This window comes from Dendrobates tinctorius, unplaced genomic scaffold, assembly GCF_039654945.1.
Source record: "Dendrobates tinctorius isolate UK_male_01 unplaced genomic scaffold, ASM3965494v1 ptg000016l, whole genome shotgun sequence".
NCBI lineage: Eukaryota > Metazoa > Chordata > Amphibia > Anura > Dendrobatidae > Dendrobates > Dendrobates tinctorius.
This window is the reverse complement of record NW_027361684.1, coordinates 16,706,431-16,724,188: the sequence shown is the minus strand read 5'-3', so window position 1 is coordinate 16,724,188 and position 17,758 is coordinate 16,706,431. Positions and strand designations below refer to the sequence as shown.

The 17,758-nt window shown below is 49.4% G+C and overlaps 1 protein-coding gene across 1 annotated transcript in view; it reads left to right on the top strand.

Annotated features, from left to right (window-relative positions):
- SUPT6H (SPT6 homolog, histone chaperone and transcription elongation factor) overlaps positions 1-17,758 on the top strand; it is a 78,048-nt gene that overhangs the window by 45,621 nt on the left and 14,669 nt on the right. The window contains exons 21-25 of the mRNA XM_073565521.1: positions 9,160-9,295; positions 16,513-16,650; positions 16,732-16,899; positions 17,005-17,132; positions 17,229-17,436. Of these exons, the coding sequence (XP_073421622.1) occupies positions 9,160-9,295; positions 16,513-16,650; positions 16,732-16,899; positions 17,005-17,132; positions 17,229-17,436 (778 nt within the window). The remainder of the gene's footprint in view (positions 1-9,159; positions 9,296-16,512; positions 16,651-16,731; positions 16,900-17,004; positions 17,133-17,228; positions 17,437-17,758) is intronic.

Sequence of the window (17,758 nt, the reverse complement as noted above, 5' to 3'; positions counted from 1 at the left end):
TATTTCACGCATCCGTTCATTCCTCACCCAAGAATCTGCAAAAACCCTAGTCCATGCCCTCATCATCTCTCGCCTTGACTACTGCAACCTCATGCTCTGTGGCCTCCCCTCAAACACTCTCGCACCCCTCCAATCTATTCTAAACTCTGCTGCCCGACTAATCCACCTGTCCCCCCGCTATTCCCCAGCTTCTCCCCTCTGTCAATCCCTTCACTGGCTCCCAATTGCCCAGAGACTCCATTACAAAACCCTAACCATGACATACAAAGCCATCCACAACTTGTCTCCTCCATACATCTGTGACCTCGTCTCCCGGTACTTTCCTGCACGCAACCTCCGATCCTCACAAGATCTCCTTCTCTACTCCCGTCTTATCTCCTCTTCCCACAATCGCATACAAGATTTCTCTCGCGCATCACCCCTACTCTGGAACTCTCTACCACAACATATCAGACTCTCACCTACCATCGAAACCTTCAAAAAGAGCCTGAAGACCCACCTCTTCCGACAAGCCTACAACCTGCAGTAACCACCGATCGACCAAACCGCTGCACGACCAGCTCTACCCTCGCCTACTGTATTATCACCCATCCCTTGAAGATTGTGAGCCCTTGCGGGCAGGGTCCTCTCTCCTCCTGTACCAGTTATGACTTGTATTGTTTAAGATTATTGTACTTGTTTTTATGTATACCGCTCCTCACATGTAAAGCGCCATGGAATAAATGGCGCTAGAACAATAAATAATAATAATAATATATAATAATATACCGATGTCAGGGGTTTTGGTCATATTGTTCTCCACAATTTTATGTCTCATATTTTGTCTTACCTTATTATCCTCTAAAAATCAGTAATTACTCTGTCGCCTAATTGGGGGACACAGAACCTTGGGTGTTATGCTGCTGTCCACTAGGAGGCGACACTATGCATAATCTGAAAAAGATTAACTTTGGCTCCTCCTCTGCAGTATACACCCCTGGACGGCGTCAGCCTTCTCCAGTTTTTGCTTAGTGTCGCAAGGAGGCACACCTTTTTTCTTCCGTTTTTTTCCTTTTTTTCACCGGAAATACAGATGAAGAAAAGTGGGTCTCCAGCGAGACTCCCGGCATGGCTCCCTCCTCGGTCCCCTATTAGGGGTACCCGGTTGAGGTCGAGGTGGTTTTTCCCCATGTCGCTCCCTCCCCAGTCCCTCGGGTCCTGGTTCGAGGTCGAGACCCCCCTCCTTACCCAACCCCTTTAAGGGGTCTGGGTTGAGGCGAGGATGAAGACCCCCTGACGGTGACAGACGCACCCTCCCTTAGGTTGAGACGCCTCAGGTAGGGTCGGAGATCAGGCAGCATTTCGCAGCTTCCAGGGACCCCAGGCTGGCTGAGGGATCCTGTTGGGGCCGGGGGAGGGTGCGGCCTGGATGGCACAGCAGAGACAGGGCTTTTCTGCGTCCCTGTCTCTGCAATAGCAGCGGCTCCATAGCGCTTCAGGGGCCCCCCATACAAAAACCGCTACCCCCACCGCTATCCAGTCGACCATTCTGGGGGGGTCTGGTACAAATCCGCCCCCCCCCCCCCCCCGGACTACCGCGCCGCTCTGGAGCCCTCCTGGGCATCAGGCTTCTAATTTAGGCCGCGGCTTCGGCCTGGCTGAAGCCGCCGCCTTTTCCCCGCCCCCCGGATGACCAAAATGACACACTGGAGTGTCATAGAAGGGGCGGATTGAGGCAGAAAGGGGGCGTTTTTACACAGCCCAGCGCGCCCTTTTCAGCTCTCCGCCCCCTCCTCCCTCTCCTCAGAGCCCCGGTGGCCATTTTTTCTGGATGAGATCCAGGAGAGGAGCATCACAGCGGTCTCCGGGGGGCACAGAACTGGGATCTGTCGGCGCTGGACCTAGGGGCACACCGGTGGGGTAAGCTCACAGCTGGGTTCTCATTACTCAGCTGTGAATCTATACTTCCTATAAGGCTTTCTGTGGGTTCCCACTGCGTAGCCACCCCTGTACGATCCCTTATAGCCAGCCTCTGTGCACTATGCCGGGCTCAAGGAAGAGAACCAGGCAGGAATGTTTCTATGCATTCTGTATAGCCTGCAAAGCCACGCTCCCTAGTGGCAGCACGTATCCGCACTGCCGGGACTGCATCCAGAACTCTGGGTCAGAACCCCAGGGAGTCCCTACTGACGCTTCAGTGTCACAGGCCACGCCGGAATGGGTAACTCAGATATCTCAGTCTATGTCACAGTCCATAGACAACCTAACTGCTACATTACTGCAAGCTCTGCAGAGTCGGGCCCCGGCTATGGACGGTACACAGCAAACGGACAGCTTGTCTCAGGAACATGCTGCTTCCGACTCTCACAGACGTAAGCGGACCCACAGGTCTCGATCACCTGAGTCGAACTATAGCACAAGGTCGTCCCCCTCTAGGGAGAGACAGCGTCATTCCAGGTCTCCTGGGCAGTCCCCTGCCACAGACAGACAGTGCAATTTACCACAGGGATCCCCCACCACAGAAGACCCCCGCCTCAGGTCGCCCTCCAGGGATCACCTTAGCGAGGCACAGGATTCGGAGGGTATCCGTGACTCCGACTCAGATAATGAAACGGTCAGGTCCGCGGTACCTTCTCCCCCTAGCAATACAGCGCTAGTTGAGGACATAATTTCTGCCATTCATCGGGTGCTAAAAATTCCAGAGTCGCCCCCGGAAGTCCCAGAACAGAGGATTTGCTTCGAAAGTGTTCAAAAACCACCTAAGGTCTTCCCTAATCACGATGAGTTTGAGAAAATACTTACCAAACAGTTTGCGCAGCCTGAGAAAAAATTCGCTAATCGCAAATATTTGGAAGCGAAGTACCCCTTCCCACAGAAAGACACCAAACAATCGACAGATTCACCTGAAGTGGACCCTCCGGTTTCTAGGCTAGCAGCGCAGACTTTACTCTCTCTGCCGGATAGCTCAACCCTCAGGGACGCAGCAGATCGGCAAGTAGAACGCATGGCTCGTTCTATTTTCGAAGCGGCAGGCGCCTCTCTGGGCCCTGCGTTTGCTTCAGTTTGGGCAGCCAAGGCCATCCTGGCTTGGGCCAAAAAACTACATGAGGGTCTTCAGGCTTCAAATCCTGAACTCTCGGACCAAGCGGTCCAGATGGCAGTGGTAGCAGACTACATAATTCATGCAGCCCTGGATTCCGCCAGAGGTGTAGCGGGAATAGCATCAAACGCCATCACGATCCGACGCATCCTCTGGCTGCGAGAATGGAAAGCGGATGCGGCCTCAAAGAAGTCCCTCACGAGACTTCCGTATTTTACTGGAAGACTTTTCGGCGAAAAGTTGGACACCATGATAGCCAATGCCACTGGGGGTAAGAGTACCTCTCTCCCTCAACTAAAACCGAAACGCACGTTTAAACGAAGAAACCAGACGCAATTCCGATCCTTTCGGAATTCCTCGGGCTGGTCCGTTTCGCGCCCAGTGCAAAACCGCAACCGTTCTCCACGCAGAGACAACCCACGGACGCAGCAGCGACCGGACAGGGCTTGGCAGTCGAAAGCAGGCCATGCGAAACCCAATGGAGGAAAACCTCAGAACTTCACTTCATCATGACTCGAGACCTCCGGAAGACACCCCACCATTAGGCGGCCGACTTTTGCTCTTTCAGCAAGTCTGGCTGCCTATTACAGAAGACAGGTGGGTCAGGGAAATAATGTCTTCCGGATACAAGATAGAGTTAACTTCCGTTCCACTGAACCGGTTCTTCCTTTCTGTTCCTCCAACACCACCAGAAAAGGCTCGTGTTTTCCACCAAGCGGTTTCCTCTCTCCTTCAATCAGGAGTTGTGGTGCCGGTTCCCGCGAACGAGAGATTCCGAGGATTCTACTCAAATTTGTTCGTAGTCCCCAAGAAAGGAGGCGGTGTCCGACCCATACTGGACCTAAAACAGCTCAACAATTACGTACGGGTCCGTCATTTCCGCATGGAGTCCCTCCGGTCCATCATTGCATCCATGGAGCAGGGAGAATACCTCGCCTCCATAGACATACAGGATGCGTATCTCCACATACCAATTGCTCCCGCCCACCAAAGGTTTCTCAGGTTCGCGGTCAACCAAAACCACTACCAGTTTGTCGCCCTTCCGTTCGGACTCGCCACGGCTCCAAGAACGTTCACCAAAGTCATGGCGGCCACCATGGACGTCCTGCACTCAAGAGGCATCCTTGTCGTCCCGTACCTGGACGACCTCCTTGTCAAGTCTCCCACTTTCAAAGACTGCGAGGTCAGTGTCTCAATCACTCTAGACACTCTGAGTCGCCTGGGATGGCTAGTCAACCTACAGAAATCGTCGACCATCCCAACTCGGACTCTAACATTCCTGGGAATGGTATTCGACACCGGAAGGGGCCTGGTGCTCCTTCCCAAGGACAAGACACTGGCCATCCGTCTGGGAGTTCGCACACTCCTTCGCAGTCCTCCTCGATCTCTCCGGTTTGCCATAAGAATCCTCGCCAGGATGGCCGCAGCAATAGAGGCAGTGCCATTTGCCCAGTTTCACCTCAGGGTCCTTCAACTAGCCATACTCAGATCTTGGGACAGGAACCCTCTCTCCCTCGACAGGGAGTTCAGGTTGACGTCATCAACCAGGAGGTCCCTGCATTGGTGGCTCAAACCAAACTCGCTTACACGAGGGAAGCCATTTCTCTCAGGACAATGGAAGATCCTGACTACCGATGCAAGCCTGACAGGCTGGGGGGCGGTGCACCTACATCACAGGGCACAGGGCAAGTGGTCACCGAGGGAAGTGACATTGCCTATCAATGTTCTGGAAATCAGGGCCATTCTCTTGGCACTGAGAGCATTTCATCACTTGCTTGCAGCCTCGCACATACGGATACAGTCGGACAATGCCACGGCTGTGGCATACGTGAACCACCAAGGCGGGACCCGCAGCGCCCAGGCGATGAGAGAAGTGGCTCATATCCTCCGCTGGGCGGAAGACACAAGGTCGGTACTTTCTGCGGTACACATTCCAGGTGTAGAAAACTGGGAAGCCGACTTCCTCAGCAGGCAAGGAATGGACTCGGGGGAGTGGTCTCTCCATCCCGAGATTTTTTTACCACATCTGTCAACGCTGGGGAACCCCGGATGTGGACCTAATGGCATCCCATCTCAATACCAAGGTTCCCAATTTCATGGCCAGGACACACGACCTGCGGTCGCTCGGAGCGGATGCCCTGGTCCAGGACTGGTCCCAGTTCCGACTCCTGTACATTTTTCCACCCCTCCCCCTAATCGCCAGGGTCGTGAGGAAGATCAAGCAAGAGGGAGTTCCGACCATCCTCATCGCGCCAGACTGGCCCAGACGTACTTGGTACGCCGACATCGTCCAACTTACGGCAGACGCCCCCTGGCGTCTACCCGACCGTCACGACCTTCTGTCTCAAGGTCCGTTCTTCCACCAGAATTCAGGGGCTCTCAATTTGACGGCATGGCCCTTGAAACCTGGATTCTAACCCAGGCAGGTTTTTCACCGGCAGTCATTGCAACTATGATCAGGGCAAGGAAGCCTGCCTCCGCCAAGCTCTATTATCGTACCTGGAGAGCTTTCTTTTCTTGGTGCGAATCTCATGGACAAGTCCCACTCCCTTATTCCCTCCCGAAGGTACTAGGTTTTCTTCAATCGGGCCTAGATGCCAAGCTATCCTTAAGTTCGCTTAAGAGTCAGGTGTCGGCGCTTTCAGTCCTTTTTCAAAAGCGCATTGCTATTAAACCGCAAGTAAGGACTTTCATCCAGGGAGTTTCCCGATTGGTTCCTCCCTACAAACGTCCGCTGGATACGTGGGACCTCAATCTGGTCCTGACAGCATTGCAAGCTCCACCCTTCGAACCTCTTAGAGGAGTTCCACTCTCCATTCTGTCTCAGAAAGTGGTTTTTCTAGTGGCGATCACCTCGTTTCGCAGAGTGTCGGAATTGTCAGCACTTTCCTGCAGACGGCCTTTCCTAGCCTTTCACCAGGACAAGGTGGTTCTCCGCACGGTACCATCCTTCCTTCCGAAGGTTGTGTCCAACTTTCACCTTAATGAAGAGATTTCACTGCCTTCCCTTTGCCCGGTTCCGGTTCATAGAGTTGAGAAGGCTCTGCATACGCTTGACCTCGTCAGAGCATTGCGGATTTACGTGTCCAGGACTGCACCTTTCCGGAAATCTGATTCCCTCTTCATTCTTCCGGAAGGTAGTCGCAAGGGGTTGCCGGCTTCCAAGGCTACCCTTGCCAGGTGGATCAAGTCCACCATACATGAGGCCTACCGACTTAACAGTTCCCCTCTTCCGGCCGGTATCACGGCACACTCTACACGGGCAGTAGGGGCCTCCTTGGCCATTTGGCATCAGGCTTCGGCACAACAAGTGTGCAAGGCGGCCACTTGGACTAGCCTACACACGTTTACGAAACACTACAGTGTTCATACCCAGTCCTCAGCGGATGCGAGCCTGGGTAGACTGGTTCTGCAGGCGGCAGTACCCCAAGTCTAGGGGACTGTCAGCACAATATTCGTCCACTGCTTCCCACCCAGGGACTGCTTTGGGACGTCCCAAGGTTCTGTGTCCCCCAATTAGGCGACAGGGTAAAGGAGATTTTTGTGTACTCACCGTAAAATCTCTTTCTCTTAGCCTTTAATTGGGGGACACAGCTCCCACCCTGTTGCCCTTACGGGCCGTTGTTTCCTGTTGAGTTCTCATATTGTTCTTTGAGCTCGTACATAGTAGCCTTCTCACAGGCATGGTTATGTTATTTGGTTACGTTCCTCCTTATGCTTTGGCACAAAACTGGAGAAGGCTGACGCCGTCCAGGGGTGTATACTGCAGAGGAGGAGCCAAAGTTAATCTTTTTCAGATTATGCATAGTGTCGCCTCCTAGTGGACAGCAGCATAACACCCAAGGTTCTGTGTCCCCCAATTAAAGGCTAAGAGAAAGAGATTTTACGGTGAGTACACAAAAATCTCCTTTTTTCGAATAAAACATTTATACTATTTTGCACAAGACTAAGTTCTGTGTGTACTTTATTGATTAGTTTATTTGGGCATTTTTGTACTCATTTGGTTCTCTGTTAGTGTGTCTGTTTCCAGAGTTGCCCCCTTTTTGGACTCACGTCCAATTCTTTGACAAAGTACAGGTATGATATTCTGTATTAACATTAGGAGTGGCAAAATCTACAGTTTGGTACATCCTGAGAAAGAAAGAAAGCACTGGTGAACTCATCAATGCAAAAAGACCTGGGTGCCCACGGAAGACAACAGTGGTGGATGATCGCAGAATAGTCTCCATGGTGAAGAGAAACCCCTTCACAACAGCCAACCAAGTGAACAACACTCTCCAGGAGGTAGGCGTATCAATATCCAAATCTACCATAAAGAGAAGACTGCATGAAAGTAAATACAGAGGGTTCACTGCACGGTGCAAGCCACTCATAAGCATCAAGAATAAAAAGCCTAGACTGGACTTTGCTAAAAAACATCTAAAAAAGCCAGCACAGTTCTGGAAGAACATTCTTTGGACAGATGAAACCAAGATCAACCTCTACCAGAATGATGGAAAGAGAAAACTATGGTGAAGGCGTGGTACAGCTCATGATCCAAAGCATACCACATCATCTGTAAAACACGGCGGAGGCAGTGTGATGGCTTGGGCATGCATGGTTGCCAGTGGCACTGGGTCACTAGTGTTTATTGATGATGCGACACAGGACAGAAGCAGCCGAATGAATTCTGAGGTATTCAGAGCCATACTGTGTGCTCAGATCCAGCCAAATGCAGCCAAACTGATCGTCGTTTAATACTACAGATGGACAGAGACCCAAAACATAAAGCCAAAGCAACCCAGGAGTTTATTAAAGCAAAGAAGTGGAATATTCTTGAATGGCCAAGTCAGTCACCTGATCTCAACCCAATTGAGCATGCATTTCACTTGTTAAAGACTAAGCTTCAGACAGACAGGCCCACAAACAAACAGCAACTGAAAACCACTGCAGTGAAGGCCTGGCAGAGCATCAAAAAGGAAGAAACACAGCGTCTGGTGATGTCCATGAGTTCAAGACTTCAGGCAGTCATTGTCAACAAAGGGTTTTCAACCAAGTACTAGAAATGAACATTTTATTTACAATTATTTAATCTGTCCAATTACTTTTGGTCCCTTTAAAAACAGGGTGGCACATGTTAAGGAGCTGAAACTCCTAAACCCTTCATCCAATTTTAATGTGTATACCCTCAAATGAACGCTGAAAGTCTGAACTTCAACTGCATCTGAATTGTTTTGTTTAGACTTCATTGTGGTAATGTCTAGAACCAAAATTAAAAAAATGATGTCTCTATCCAAATATATATGGACCTAACTGTATGTATTCAACATACCGTAAATACAAGATCTCCCGTAGTGTTTGCAGTTTCTTTTAATATGCTAAGTAGATCCATATGTCAGTAATATAATTACTTGTTTGTTCTAATGGAATATGATTTCTGAATTCACTTTTTAAACTGCATGTTAGAATCAGCATGAAAGGACTTAAAACAGTTGTTTGGTAATATCATATCAAATACAATATATCGGTGGGGACCTGAGCCTGACACCCAGCACCCCCACCAATCGGCTGTTATTAATTCTAGCTGTGGCTTGATATGAACTTTGAATGTAGTTGAAGAACACGCTCCATTCACTGCATAGTGCTCACTGCCAGGTCCTGCAGAACGGCTCCAAATCCTTATTCTGGAATGAAAAATATATGTAATGATGGAGCCTGTCTGGTTAAGTTGAAGAACAAACCGGAAAGGCGGAAGGGTATTTATGGTCATGGAAAACCTAGACATCAGATCTTTTTTTTTTTTTGTCTCAACATTTTCACATTGGATTTGAGTAAATAATGCTGAAAATGTGAGATCACTACTCCTTTTTTTTTATTCCTTCATCTTGGTGAGTGCTCTGGGTGGACATTTATTTATTTTCAGGATTGTTAGTTGTTACTCCTATCAGTTTCTCACAGACTATCGTTTTATGTCCTTCCACAATTGCACATTGGCAACTTTTTTTTTTTTTTTTTCTTACACAGTCCGCTTCGCCAAGCTCTGAAAAGTGAATACATTTCATCCATGTTCTTTTATATTTCTGGTGTTTTCTCCGTTTCAGAGATGCACAAATGATGGTTGAGGATGTCAAACGCATTGTTCATGATCTTGAGCAAGGCCAACAAATGTCATCTATTGGGGTGGAAATGGTGGACAATGAATTGGCAGTTCTGTATATGAACAGCAAAAAATCCGAGGTAAGATGTTAAAACTCTGGTATAGGTTGCCTAGGTTTATAATATTACACTTGGCTGGTTTGATAAACTTCTAATCTAAAAAGCTTTATCCTTTAACTTTAAAGAGGTTGTTCACTACCTTTTAATTGATGACCTATCATCGTCAATGTCTGATCGGCAATGAGCCGGCACCCGCTGATCTCATGTCGGCGGCCACCAGTACTCATGGAGATGGCCGTCTTCTGATAGTGGCTGAGGTTTGGTAGTACATATCCGCCTCCTATCCAAATCAATGGAAGGCGGATGGGCCATACCCTGCGGCAACGATCAGTAGACGGCCAGCTCCGCAAGTGAGTATTGGCAGCCGCCGACACCGATAACAGATGCTGATCAGACATTAATGACCCATCTATTATATGGACAGGTCATAAGTGAAAAGTAGTGAATAACCTTTAGTTAGCAATTGTAATGGTCTGTCCAGATATTTCCTGTTACACATGTGTTCTTAGCTTATCTTTAAAAGTAACAGATATCATTAGATTCATGCTGCCCAAACCACAGGCGACAATAATCAGCGCCTGGCTGTGTGACAGCAGCCATGCATGTCTTTCTGTGAAACGCTGTTCAAAATGCTGGCTGGGGTCTACTGGGAGAGACCTGGCTAGTCCTGTATGGCCCACGGCCAGCTTCTCCTTCCCTGTGCCAGTTGATTTAACATATCTCTCTTGTGTACCATTAAATAAACTGTGCGAGGAGAAGCTGATCGTTGCAGCATTTCACAGACGAGTGTACCTGGCTGCGTGGTTGTCGCAGCAAGAATCTAATGACAGGTTCCTTTTAACTTGGGCATTGTTTTCTTCTTAATATTTTCTCCTACGCCTCATTGGGGGACACAGACAGTGGGTGTTATGGTGCTTGCCACTAGGAGGACACTAAGTAAACACAGAAAACAGTTAGCTCCTCCCCTGCAGTATACACCCTCTCGCTGGCTGGCAATTCCCCAGTTCTTGCTTAGTGTCTGTAGGAGGCACTTGGCTCTGGCTTCAGACCCCACCGTTTTTATTTTATTTTTGAATTTTCTGTAAATTTGTATTTTTTTTTTTTAATGGAGTGAAGGGGGCGACGGTTCCTTTCTACGGCCCGCTCTCCCCCGAACCAACAACAGGCGAGCATGTGGAGTATACCTCCCCGTACACTTTCCTGCGACGTCTGGGGCTGATTCTTCTGGCGATGGTTCCTTTACGGTCCCGGTACCCCACACTGATACGAGGACGAACGCACGGAGAAGACTTGACCAGCGCTTTCGGACGCCCTGAAACAGCCCCATAGCTCTCCGTCCCCCTGCCCATAGGGTGGATCGATTGAGCAATACCCCTGTAACAACCTCTCCGGCTCTGCTACATCGCCTGGGAGCTTTTTTACCTCAGGATCTGAGATGGGATGAAACCTGCAGGCTCCTTGACAGTGCAGACGGAGCGAGCACCGAATTGGAGGTATGCGGTCGGGTCCTGGTCCCTGGGAGAAGCGCTGACCAAGTCTCAGCGGCGGCACACTGGCGCTCCCCACTTCACCCGGCGCTCGCCGTGGGTAGGCCCAATAATTTAGTCCCCGGCTTTTCAGCCTATTAGGCCGCAATTTACATAGCGCCGCCCACTGTTATCTCCACCACCCACATCTTTGGCACCTCTCGCTCTGTACGAGAGGCGCCCTGCTAGTCTCGGGGGGCCATGTCCTTAACCCCTTCTCTGCTCATCGGGCTCTGTGACGGCTGTGGGAGGTGTGTGCACGGATGGACAACACCTGGTGACGCTATAGGGCCACCGATATTCCTCCCAGGGACACAGCATCAGGACCGCGGGTAAGCTGCATCTGCTCTCAGAGAAAAGCTTAACCCCTTCGCTGCACATTCCCTGCAGCTGCAGCCCAGGCTCTGCTTGTAACCCTTTCACGGGCACTATGTCTCAGTCTAAGGAAGCAAAAAGGGGGCTAATAAGAAGCGCTCTGTGTTCTTTGCAGCTGGTACCTCTTGCAAGACTGCCTTGCCCAGTACCCAGCATAATCCTCTATGCACGGATTGCGACCCGGCTTGTGCTAAAACACCATCCGCCGCCGCTGCAAGGTGCTCCCTGCGTTTAGTCCCCCTGTGTGGGCCGTGTCCTTGTCACGGTCTGTGGAGTCACTGACCAAGGCTATAGACTCCTCCAGGAATCCTCTTTAAGTCAGAGTGCGTCTTTACCGCCGGAGAAGGGCTTTGGCGACGGCCGGGAAAAGTCCGCCAGCAGGGGCCGTGCTCGTTCAAGGGATCCTCAGCAGGGCTGTGGAGTCGGTAAGCCAAACCTGCGACTCCGACTCCTCAATTTCCCTTACACCGACTCCACGACTCCGACTCCGACTCCCACACATATTGCTTATATTTAAGTGAAACATTTATTGTAGTACAATGTGAACCTCAGACATTTAATCATTTTTATGATCCAATAATCAAGATATTTAGATAGAACAGAATATATATTGGTGTACTACCCGGTTTTCATTCTTTTTGGTACAGATACGATATGGATAGACAGATATGGATAAATGGATAGAGCAGATTTCTAATCTGCTTTTGCTATTGAGTAACATTATCTATGAGCTCAAAAACCTTTCAGGTGATGCAGTTTTTTAAAAAGATGATCAACTTTTGCAGCTGAAAAACGTATCCTCAAAAAACACAGGAAAAACGCTGTGTGTGAATGTAGCCTTAGATCAGGAATATAACAGCCATTTATAGGACATTTCATAACTTTCCCAAACTCCTATGAAAAAATATTCAGCACATCCTGCATTGAATTACTGTACCAATTTATTTTAGGAGTCGGAGTCGGTCCATTTTATACCGACTCCAACTCCGACTCCGACTCCACCAAAATGAGCACCGACTCCACGACTCCGACTCCACAGCCCTGATCCTCAGGTCTCTAGAAGGCGGACCCATGACGCGTCCCCTAGTCACGCTCGCGATTCAGCATCGGCGAGTTCTGTCTCTCGCTCTCCCTCTCCTAATATTCGAAGAGAACATGTTTTTGAGTTTGAGTCTGACGCGTCAGTCCCTCAGAAGTCCCCAAATGTCCATGAATCGCTTGATTCTCTGATAGTCAATAAGTTTCTGACGTTGGACGAGGAGAATATTCCCGCTCCGGAACACGTTATCTCCTTTAAGAAGACAAAACGTGTACTCAGGGTATTTGCCAGCCATCCGGAGTTGAAGGACATTGTCTAGAAACGTAGGAACCGACCACATAAGCGGTTCACAGGGCAAAAGCCTATCGAGGCTAAATACCCCTTTACTTCAGATCTAATGAAGGATTGGTTACAGTCCCCCTCGGTGGATCCTCCTGTATTGTGCCTTGCTCCTAAAACGCTTTGATCCGTTTCTGAGGGCTCTTCAGTAAGAAACCCCTCCGATCGTCAAATTGGCTACCTCGCCAGTTCAGTTTTTGGAGCTTCAGTAGCGGCATCTTTCGCGGCGTCTTGAGTGGCTAAGGCAATGGCCACTTGGGCAGAAGTCTTAATTACTGCCTTCTATGGTAGCAATCCTCCACCGGAGACAGCCAGTGTCGCCAAGTAGGGGATTTTGCAGTAGACTCCTCTTTAGATGCCGCTATTTGCGCTGCTAAGGCAACCGCTAATGCAGTCTCCATCAGAAAAACTCTATGGCTACGCGACTGGCGGGTAGATTCCAACTTCTCTGCCGTATCCAACTGGTCGCCTGTTTGGACAAGAAACTAGACCAGCTCATTTAACAAGGGACTGCCCGACCGTTTTCGGAATCAACAGCTGACTCGTTTTTCGACCTTTTTCGCAACAGCTCCAGCTGGTCCTCCACAACATTCTCTTCCGGATAAGTTCGGTCCCCGCGTGGCGACAGAGGTTCCCAGGTCTCTCACAGACCTAACTACTCTTGGAAACCCAGGCAGACAGCATCTGGATCTAAGAAACTAGATCCCATAGATCCTCTACTCAGTGACTTTTGTGGTATCCGGCAGACACCGACAAAGTAGACGGCCGTCTGTCGTTCAGTCACAGCCTTTCTTCGGGCCGTTCATGCGCCGCAAAGGGACGGAGTCATCCTTCTGGTCCCTCAAGACAAATGGTTCAGCGGTTTTTTATTCAAACCTTTCTTTATGGTTCCAAAGAAGGAAGGAACGATGCGGTCCATACTGGACCTCAAGGTGTTAAATCAGTTTGTCAAAGTACGGCGATTCCGAATGGAATTCCTCCGAGTGGTGTCATCTCAATGCAAAGGGGAGAGTCCCTATCATCCAGCAGTTCCTGCATTTTGCAATTCTAGGAGAACACTTCTAGTTCGTTGCCTCGCCCTTCGGTCTCGCCCCCGCCCCCAGGGTCTATACAAAGGCCATGGCAGCTGTCATGGCCATTCTCCACACTCGGGGAGTGGTGGTACTGCCGTATCTGGACGACCTGCTGATCAAGGGTCCATCCCTTCCAGCCTGCGAGAAATCCGTGGATATCACAGTAAATACACTTTCTCGCCTGGGTCGGAAGATAAACTTTGAAAAGTCTTCCCCAACACCGGTCCAGCAGATTTCCTTTTTGGAATTGATCTTGGACTCTTCCCGCAGGTTGGTCATCCTCACTCCAGAAAAGGCCCGAGCCTTACAACGGGCAGCGTGGACTTTCTTCCGACCGGTTTCTCACTCCATACGTTTTTCAGCATGATAGTTCTCGGAAACATGATGGGGGCGGTCCCATTCGCACAGTTCCATTTCCGCCCTTTACAACATGCGTTGCTGTTAACTTGGGACAAGAACCCGTTCTCCCTGGACCGCTGGTTCCTTCTGTCCCTGCTGGTCAGACGAGCCCCCAAACGGGGGACACTGAGATCCTCCCTGAGTTAAGGGAAGTTCTTTCTCCCAGTACCATGGTCGGTGGTGACCATCGACGCCAGTCTCTTAGGCTGGTGTGCGTTTTTTTTTCTTCGTCACCACACGGCACAGGGTCGTTGGTTAATTCGAGAGTCACGTCTCCAATCAACATCTTGGACATTCGAGATCAAATTGGCTCTACTGAGCTTCCAACATCTCCTCGCAGGTCAACTCATCAGGATCCAATCCGACAATGCCACGGCTGTGGTGTATATCAACCGTCAAGGGGGTACTCGGAGCAGGATGGCCATGCACGAAGTGAGTCACAACCTCCATTGGGCCGAGACCAACCATTCGCCCATCTCAGCAATCCACACCCCGGGTGTGGACAACTGGGCGGTGTTTTTTTCTCAGTCGCCAAGGCCTTGCCTCAGGGGAGTGGTCTCTCCATCCGGTAGTTTTTTTTCAGCAGATCTGCCATCACTAAGGGAATCCGGATGTGGATCAAATGACCTAAAGACTAAACAACAGGGTTCATCAATTCATTACCCGATCGCGCGATCCATGCGCCTTCCGTGCGGACACCCTAGTTCTGCCGTGGCATCGGTTCCGGCTCCTGTGCATTCTTCCCTTGCTCCCGAGGGTCATCAAGAAAATTAGCGCAGCGGGAATACCAGTGATCCTAGTTGTGCCAGATTGGTCGCGCCGGCCATGGTGCGCAGAACTAGTACAACTAGTCGCCGGCGTTCCCTGGCGACTTCCAGATCGCATGGATCTACTCTCACAGGGCCCGATTTACCACCAGAACTCCGGAGCCCTGTCTTTGACGGCATAGCCGTTGAATCCTGGTTTTTAACACAGGCTGTTTTTTCTCCCGGTGTGATCGCCACCATGAGTAATGTTAGGAAGCCCATGTCATGCGCATTTATCACCGCACCTGGAGAACCTTCTTCTCGTGGTGCTTGGACCATGGTCAATCCCAACTGCTGTTTTCTATTCTTTCCATATTGCAATTCCTACAATCCGGATTAACGTCAGGTCTCGCGCTTAGCTCGCTCAAGGGCCAGATTTCAGTCTTGTCAGTGCTATTCCAACACAAAATTGCCACCGAACTTCAGATAAAGACATTCATTCACAGATTCTCCCAGGTGGCGCCTCTATATATTAAGGGCCATTGGAATCATGGGACTTTAACTTGGTTCTCGGAGCCTTACAGGAGGCTCTTTTTGAACCACTGCTGGACGTACCACTAGCTATTCTCTCTTGGAAGGTGCTCTTTCTAGCGGCAATTACGTCAATTACACAAGATTCTGAATTGGCAGTCCTGTCCTGCCGTCCTCCGTTCCTGAATTTTCATTAGGACGAGGCAGCTCTCAAGATGTCCCCGTCTTTCCTGCCCAAAGTCGGGTCTTCTTTTCATCTCAATGAAGAAATTGTTTGGCCTTCCTTCTGTCAGGCTCCAGTCCATTGCATTGAGAGGGCCTTCCACACCCTGGATGTGGTCAGGGCTCTGAGACGATACATCTTGCGGATGACTCCCTTCCACAAGTCAGATGCCCTGTTCGTACTTCCACAGGGGCATTTAGGAAGGGTCTAGCCGCTTAAAAAAAAAACAAAAAAAAAAACTACGCTAGCCAGGTGGATTTGCTTGGCTATTCAGGAATCCTACCGTCTCCGGGACACACCTGTCCCAGCAGGGATTAAGGCGCATTCTATCCGCTCAGTGGGCGCCTCTTGGGCCATTCGGCACCAGGCGTCGGCAGAACAGGTCTTCAACGCTGCGACTTAGTCCAGCCTGCATACCTTTACAAAACGTTACCAAATTCATTCTCAGGCCTGTCTGCAAGGCTGCTTCTTGGTCCAGCCTGCATACCTTTACAAACCTTGCCGAATTCATTCTTAGGCCTCTGTGGATGCAGCTCTTGGCAGACGCATCCTGCAATCAGCAGTACCACAGTGTTGAGTCAGTGTTACATGGGGTATTAGCAATTGTATGTTTCCCCACCCAGGGACTGCTTTATGACGTCCCACTGTCTGTGTCCCAAAAAGGGTTCCACAGCTCCCACCCTTTATGGCCTATTGACTCACTGTAGCATTTTTAGGTTTTGGCAGAGTTATGATTGTCATTCGTTTAATGCTCCTACAGCTTTTTCACCGAACTGGGGAATTCCCAGCCAGCGAGAGGGTGTATACTGCAGGGGAAGGGTTAACTTTTTTTCTGTGTTTACTTAGTATCCTCCTAGTGGCAAGCAGCATAACTCCCACTATCTGTGTCCCCCAATGATTGGCTCGGAGAAAAGGATTTTACGGTGAGTACACAAAAATCCCTATTTTCATATCTGATCTCTTATACAATATATATTTGTTTTATAGAGTGACTTTAGAGATTACCCACCAGTTTTACGCCAGGCCGTGTCCATCGCTCGACGAATCCAAGACCCCTTGATTGAGTTTTCTCAAGTGTGTAGCAGTGATGAAGATATCTTGTGTCTGAAATTGCATCCATTACAAGTAAGCTATCTGTTATATTTTTTCACAGCTTACTCTGCCTAATCCCATCTTCTAATGTTTTATATTTGGATTCTCCTGTAGGATCACGCAGTGAAAGAGGAATTGCTTAATGCACTGTATTGCGAATTTATCAACCGAGTAAATGAGGTGGGAGTGGATGTCAATAGGGCTATTGCTCATCCGTACACACAATCACTTATTCAATATGTCTGCGGACTTGGACCTCGTAAAGGCACTCATCTGCTTAAGGCAAGTATGCCGTCTTTCGCTGTCAAAGAAAATATTGTTTGGAACAATGGGATTGTCCATTTTTATAGCGTTCATTAAACTAATCTTTGTCTTGCTCCCTTTTAGATCCTAAAGCAGAATAATACACGGTTGGAAAATCGCACTCAACTAGTTACTATGTGTCACATGGGTCCCAAAGTTTTCATCAACTGTGCTGGCTTCATTAAGATAGACACAAATTCTCTTGGTGACAGGTTAGTTTGTAGTTTGATGTTGACTTTGCAAAGCACTGGATAAATCTGTGCACAAATCTCCATAATTCTCAACTTTGTTAATTTTTACATGTTTAGTACGGATTCCTACATTGAAGTCCTAGATGGTTCACGGGTGCATCCAGAAACTTATGAGTGGGCTCGTAAGATGGCAGTAGATGCCTTAGAGTATGATGAATCTGCCGAAGATGCCAACCCTGCTGGAGCGCTAGAGGAGATCCTGGAAAATCCTGAAAGATTAAAAGATTTAGATCTGGATGCCTTTGCGGAGGAACTTGAGAGACAGGTTTGTTTTATACACATCTAAGTAATTTAGTCTTCTGACTTCTGCATGCATATGTGACGAACAGCCCACCGCTGTTCGCCAATAACGCGACGGACAGCGGACCCTGTGTCACCACTATGTCACAATCCCACCACTGACACGGGTGTATCAGCGGACAGAGAGACGCGAAACACTGCCGGCAGACGGATATCACAGGGACAGTGGGGCTTATTTCAGCTATCCCACCACTAGCACCATATGACCACAAATATCCAGCAAGCTAATCTCGCTCTAGCAATTTGCCGCAGGGGGGGTTTATTTTGGATGCCCCACCACTGCTATC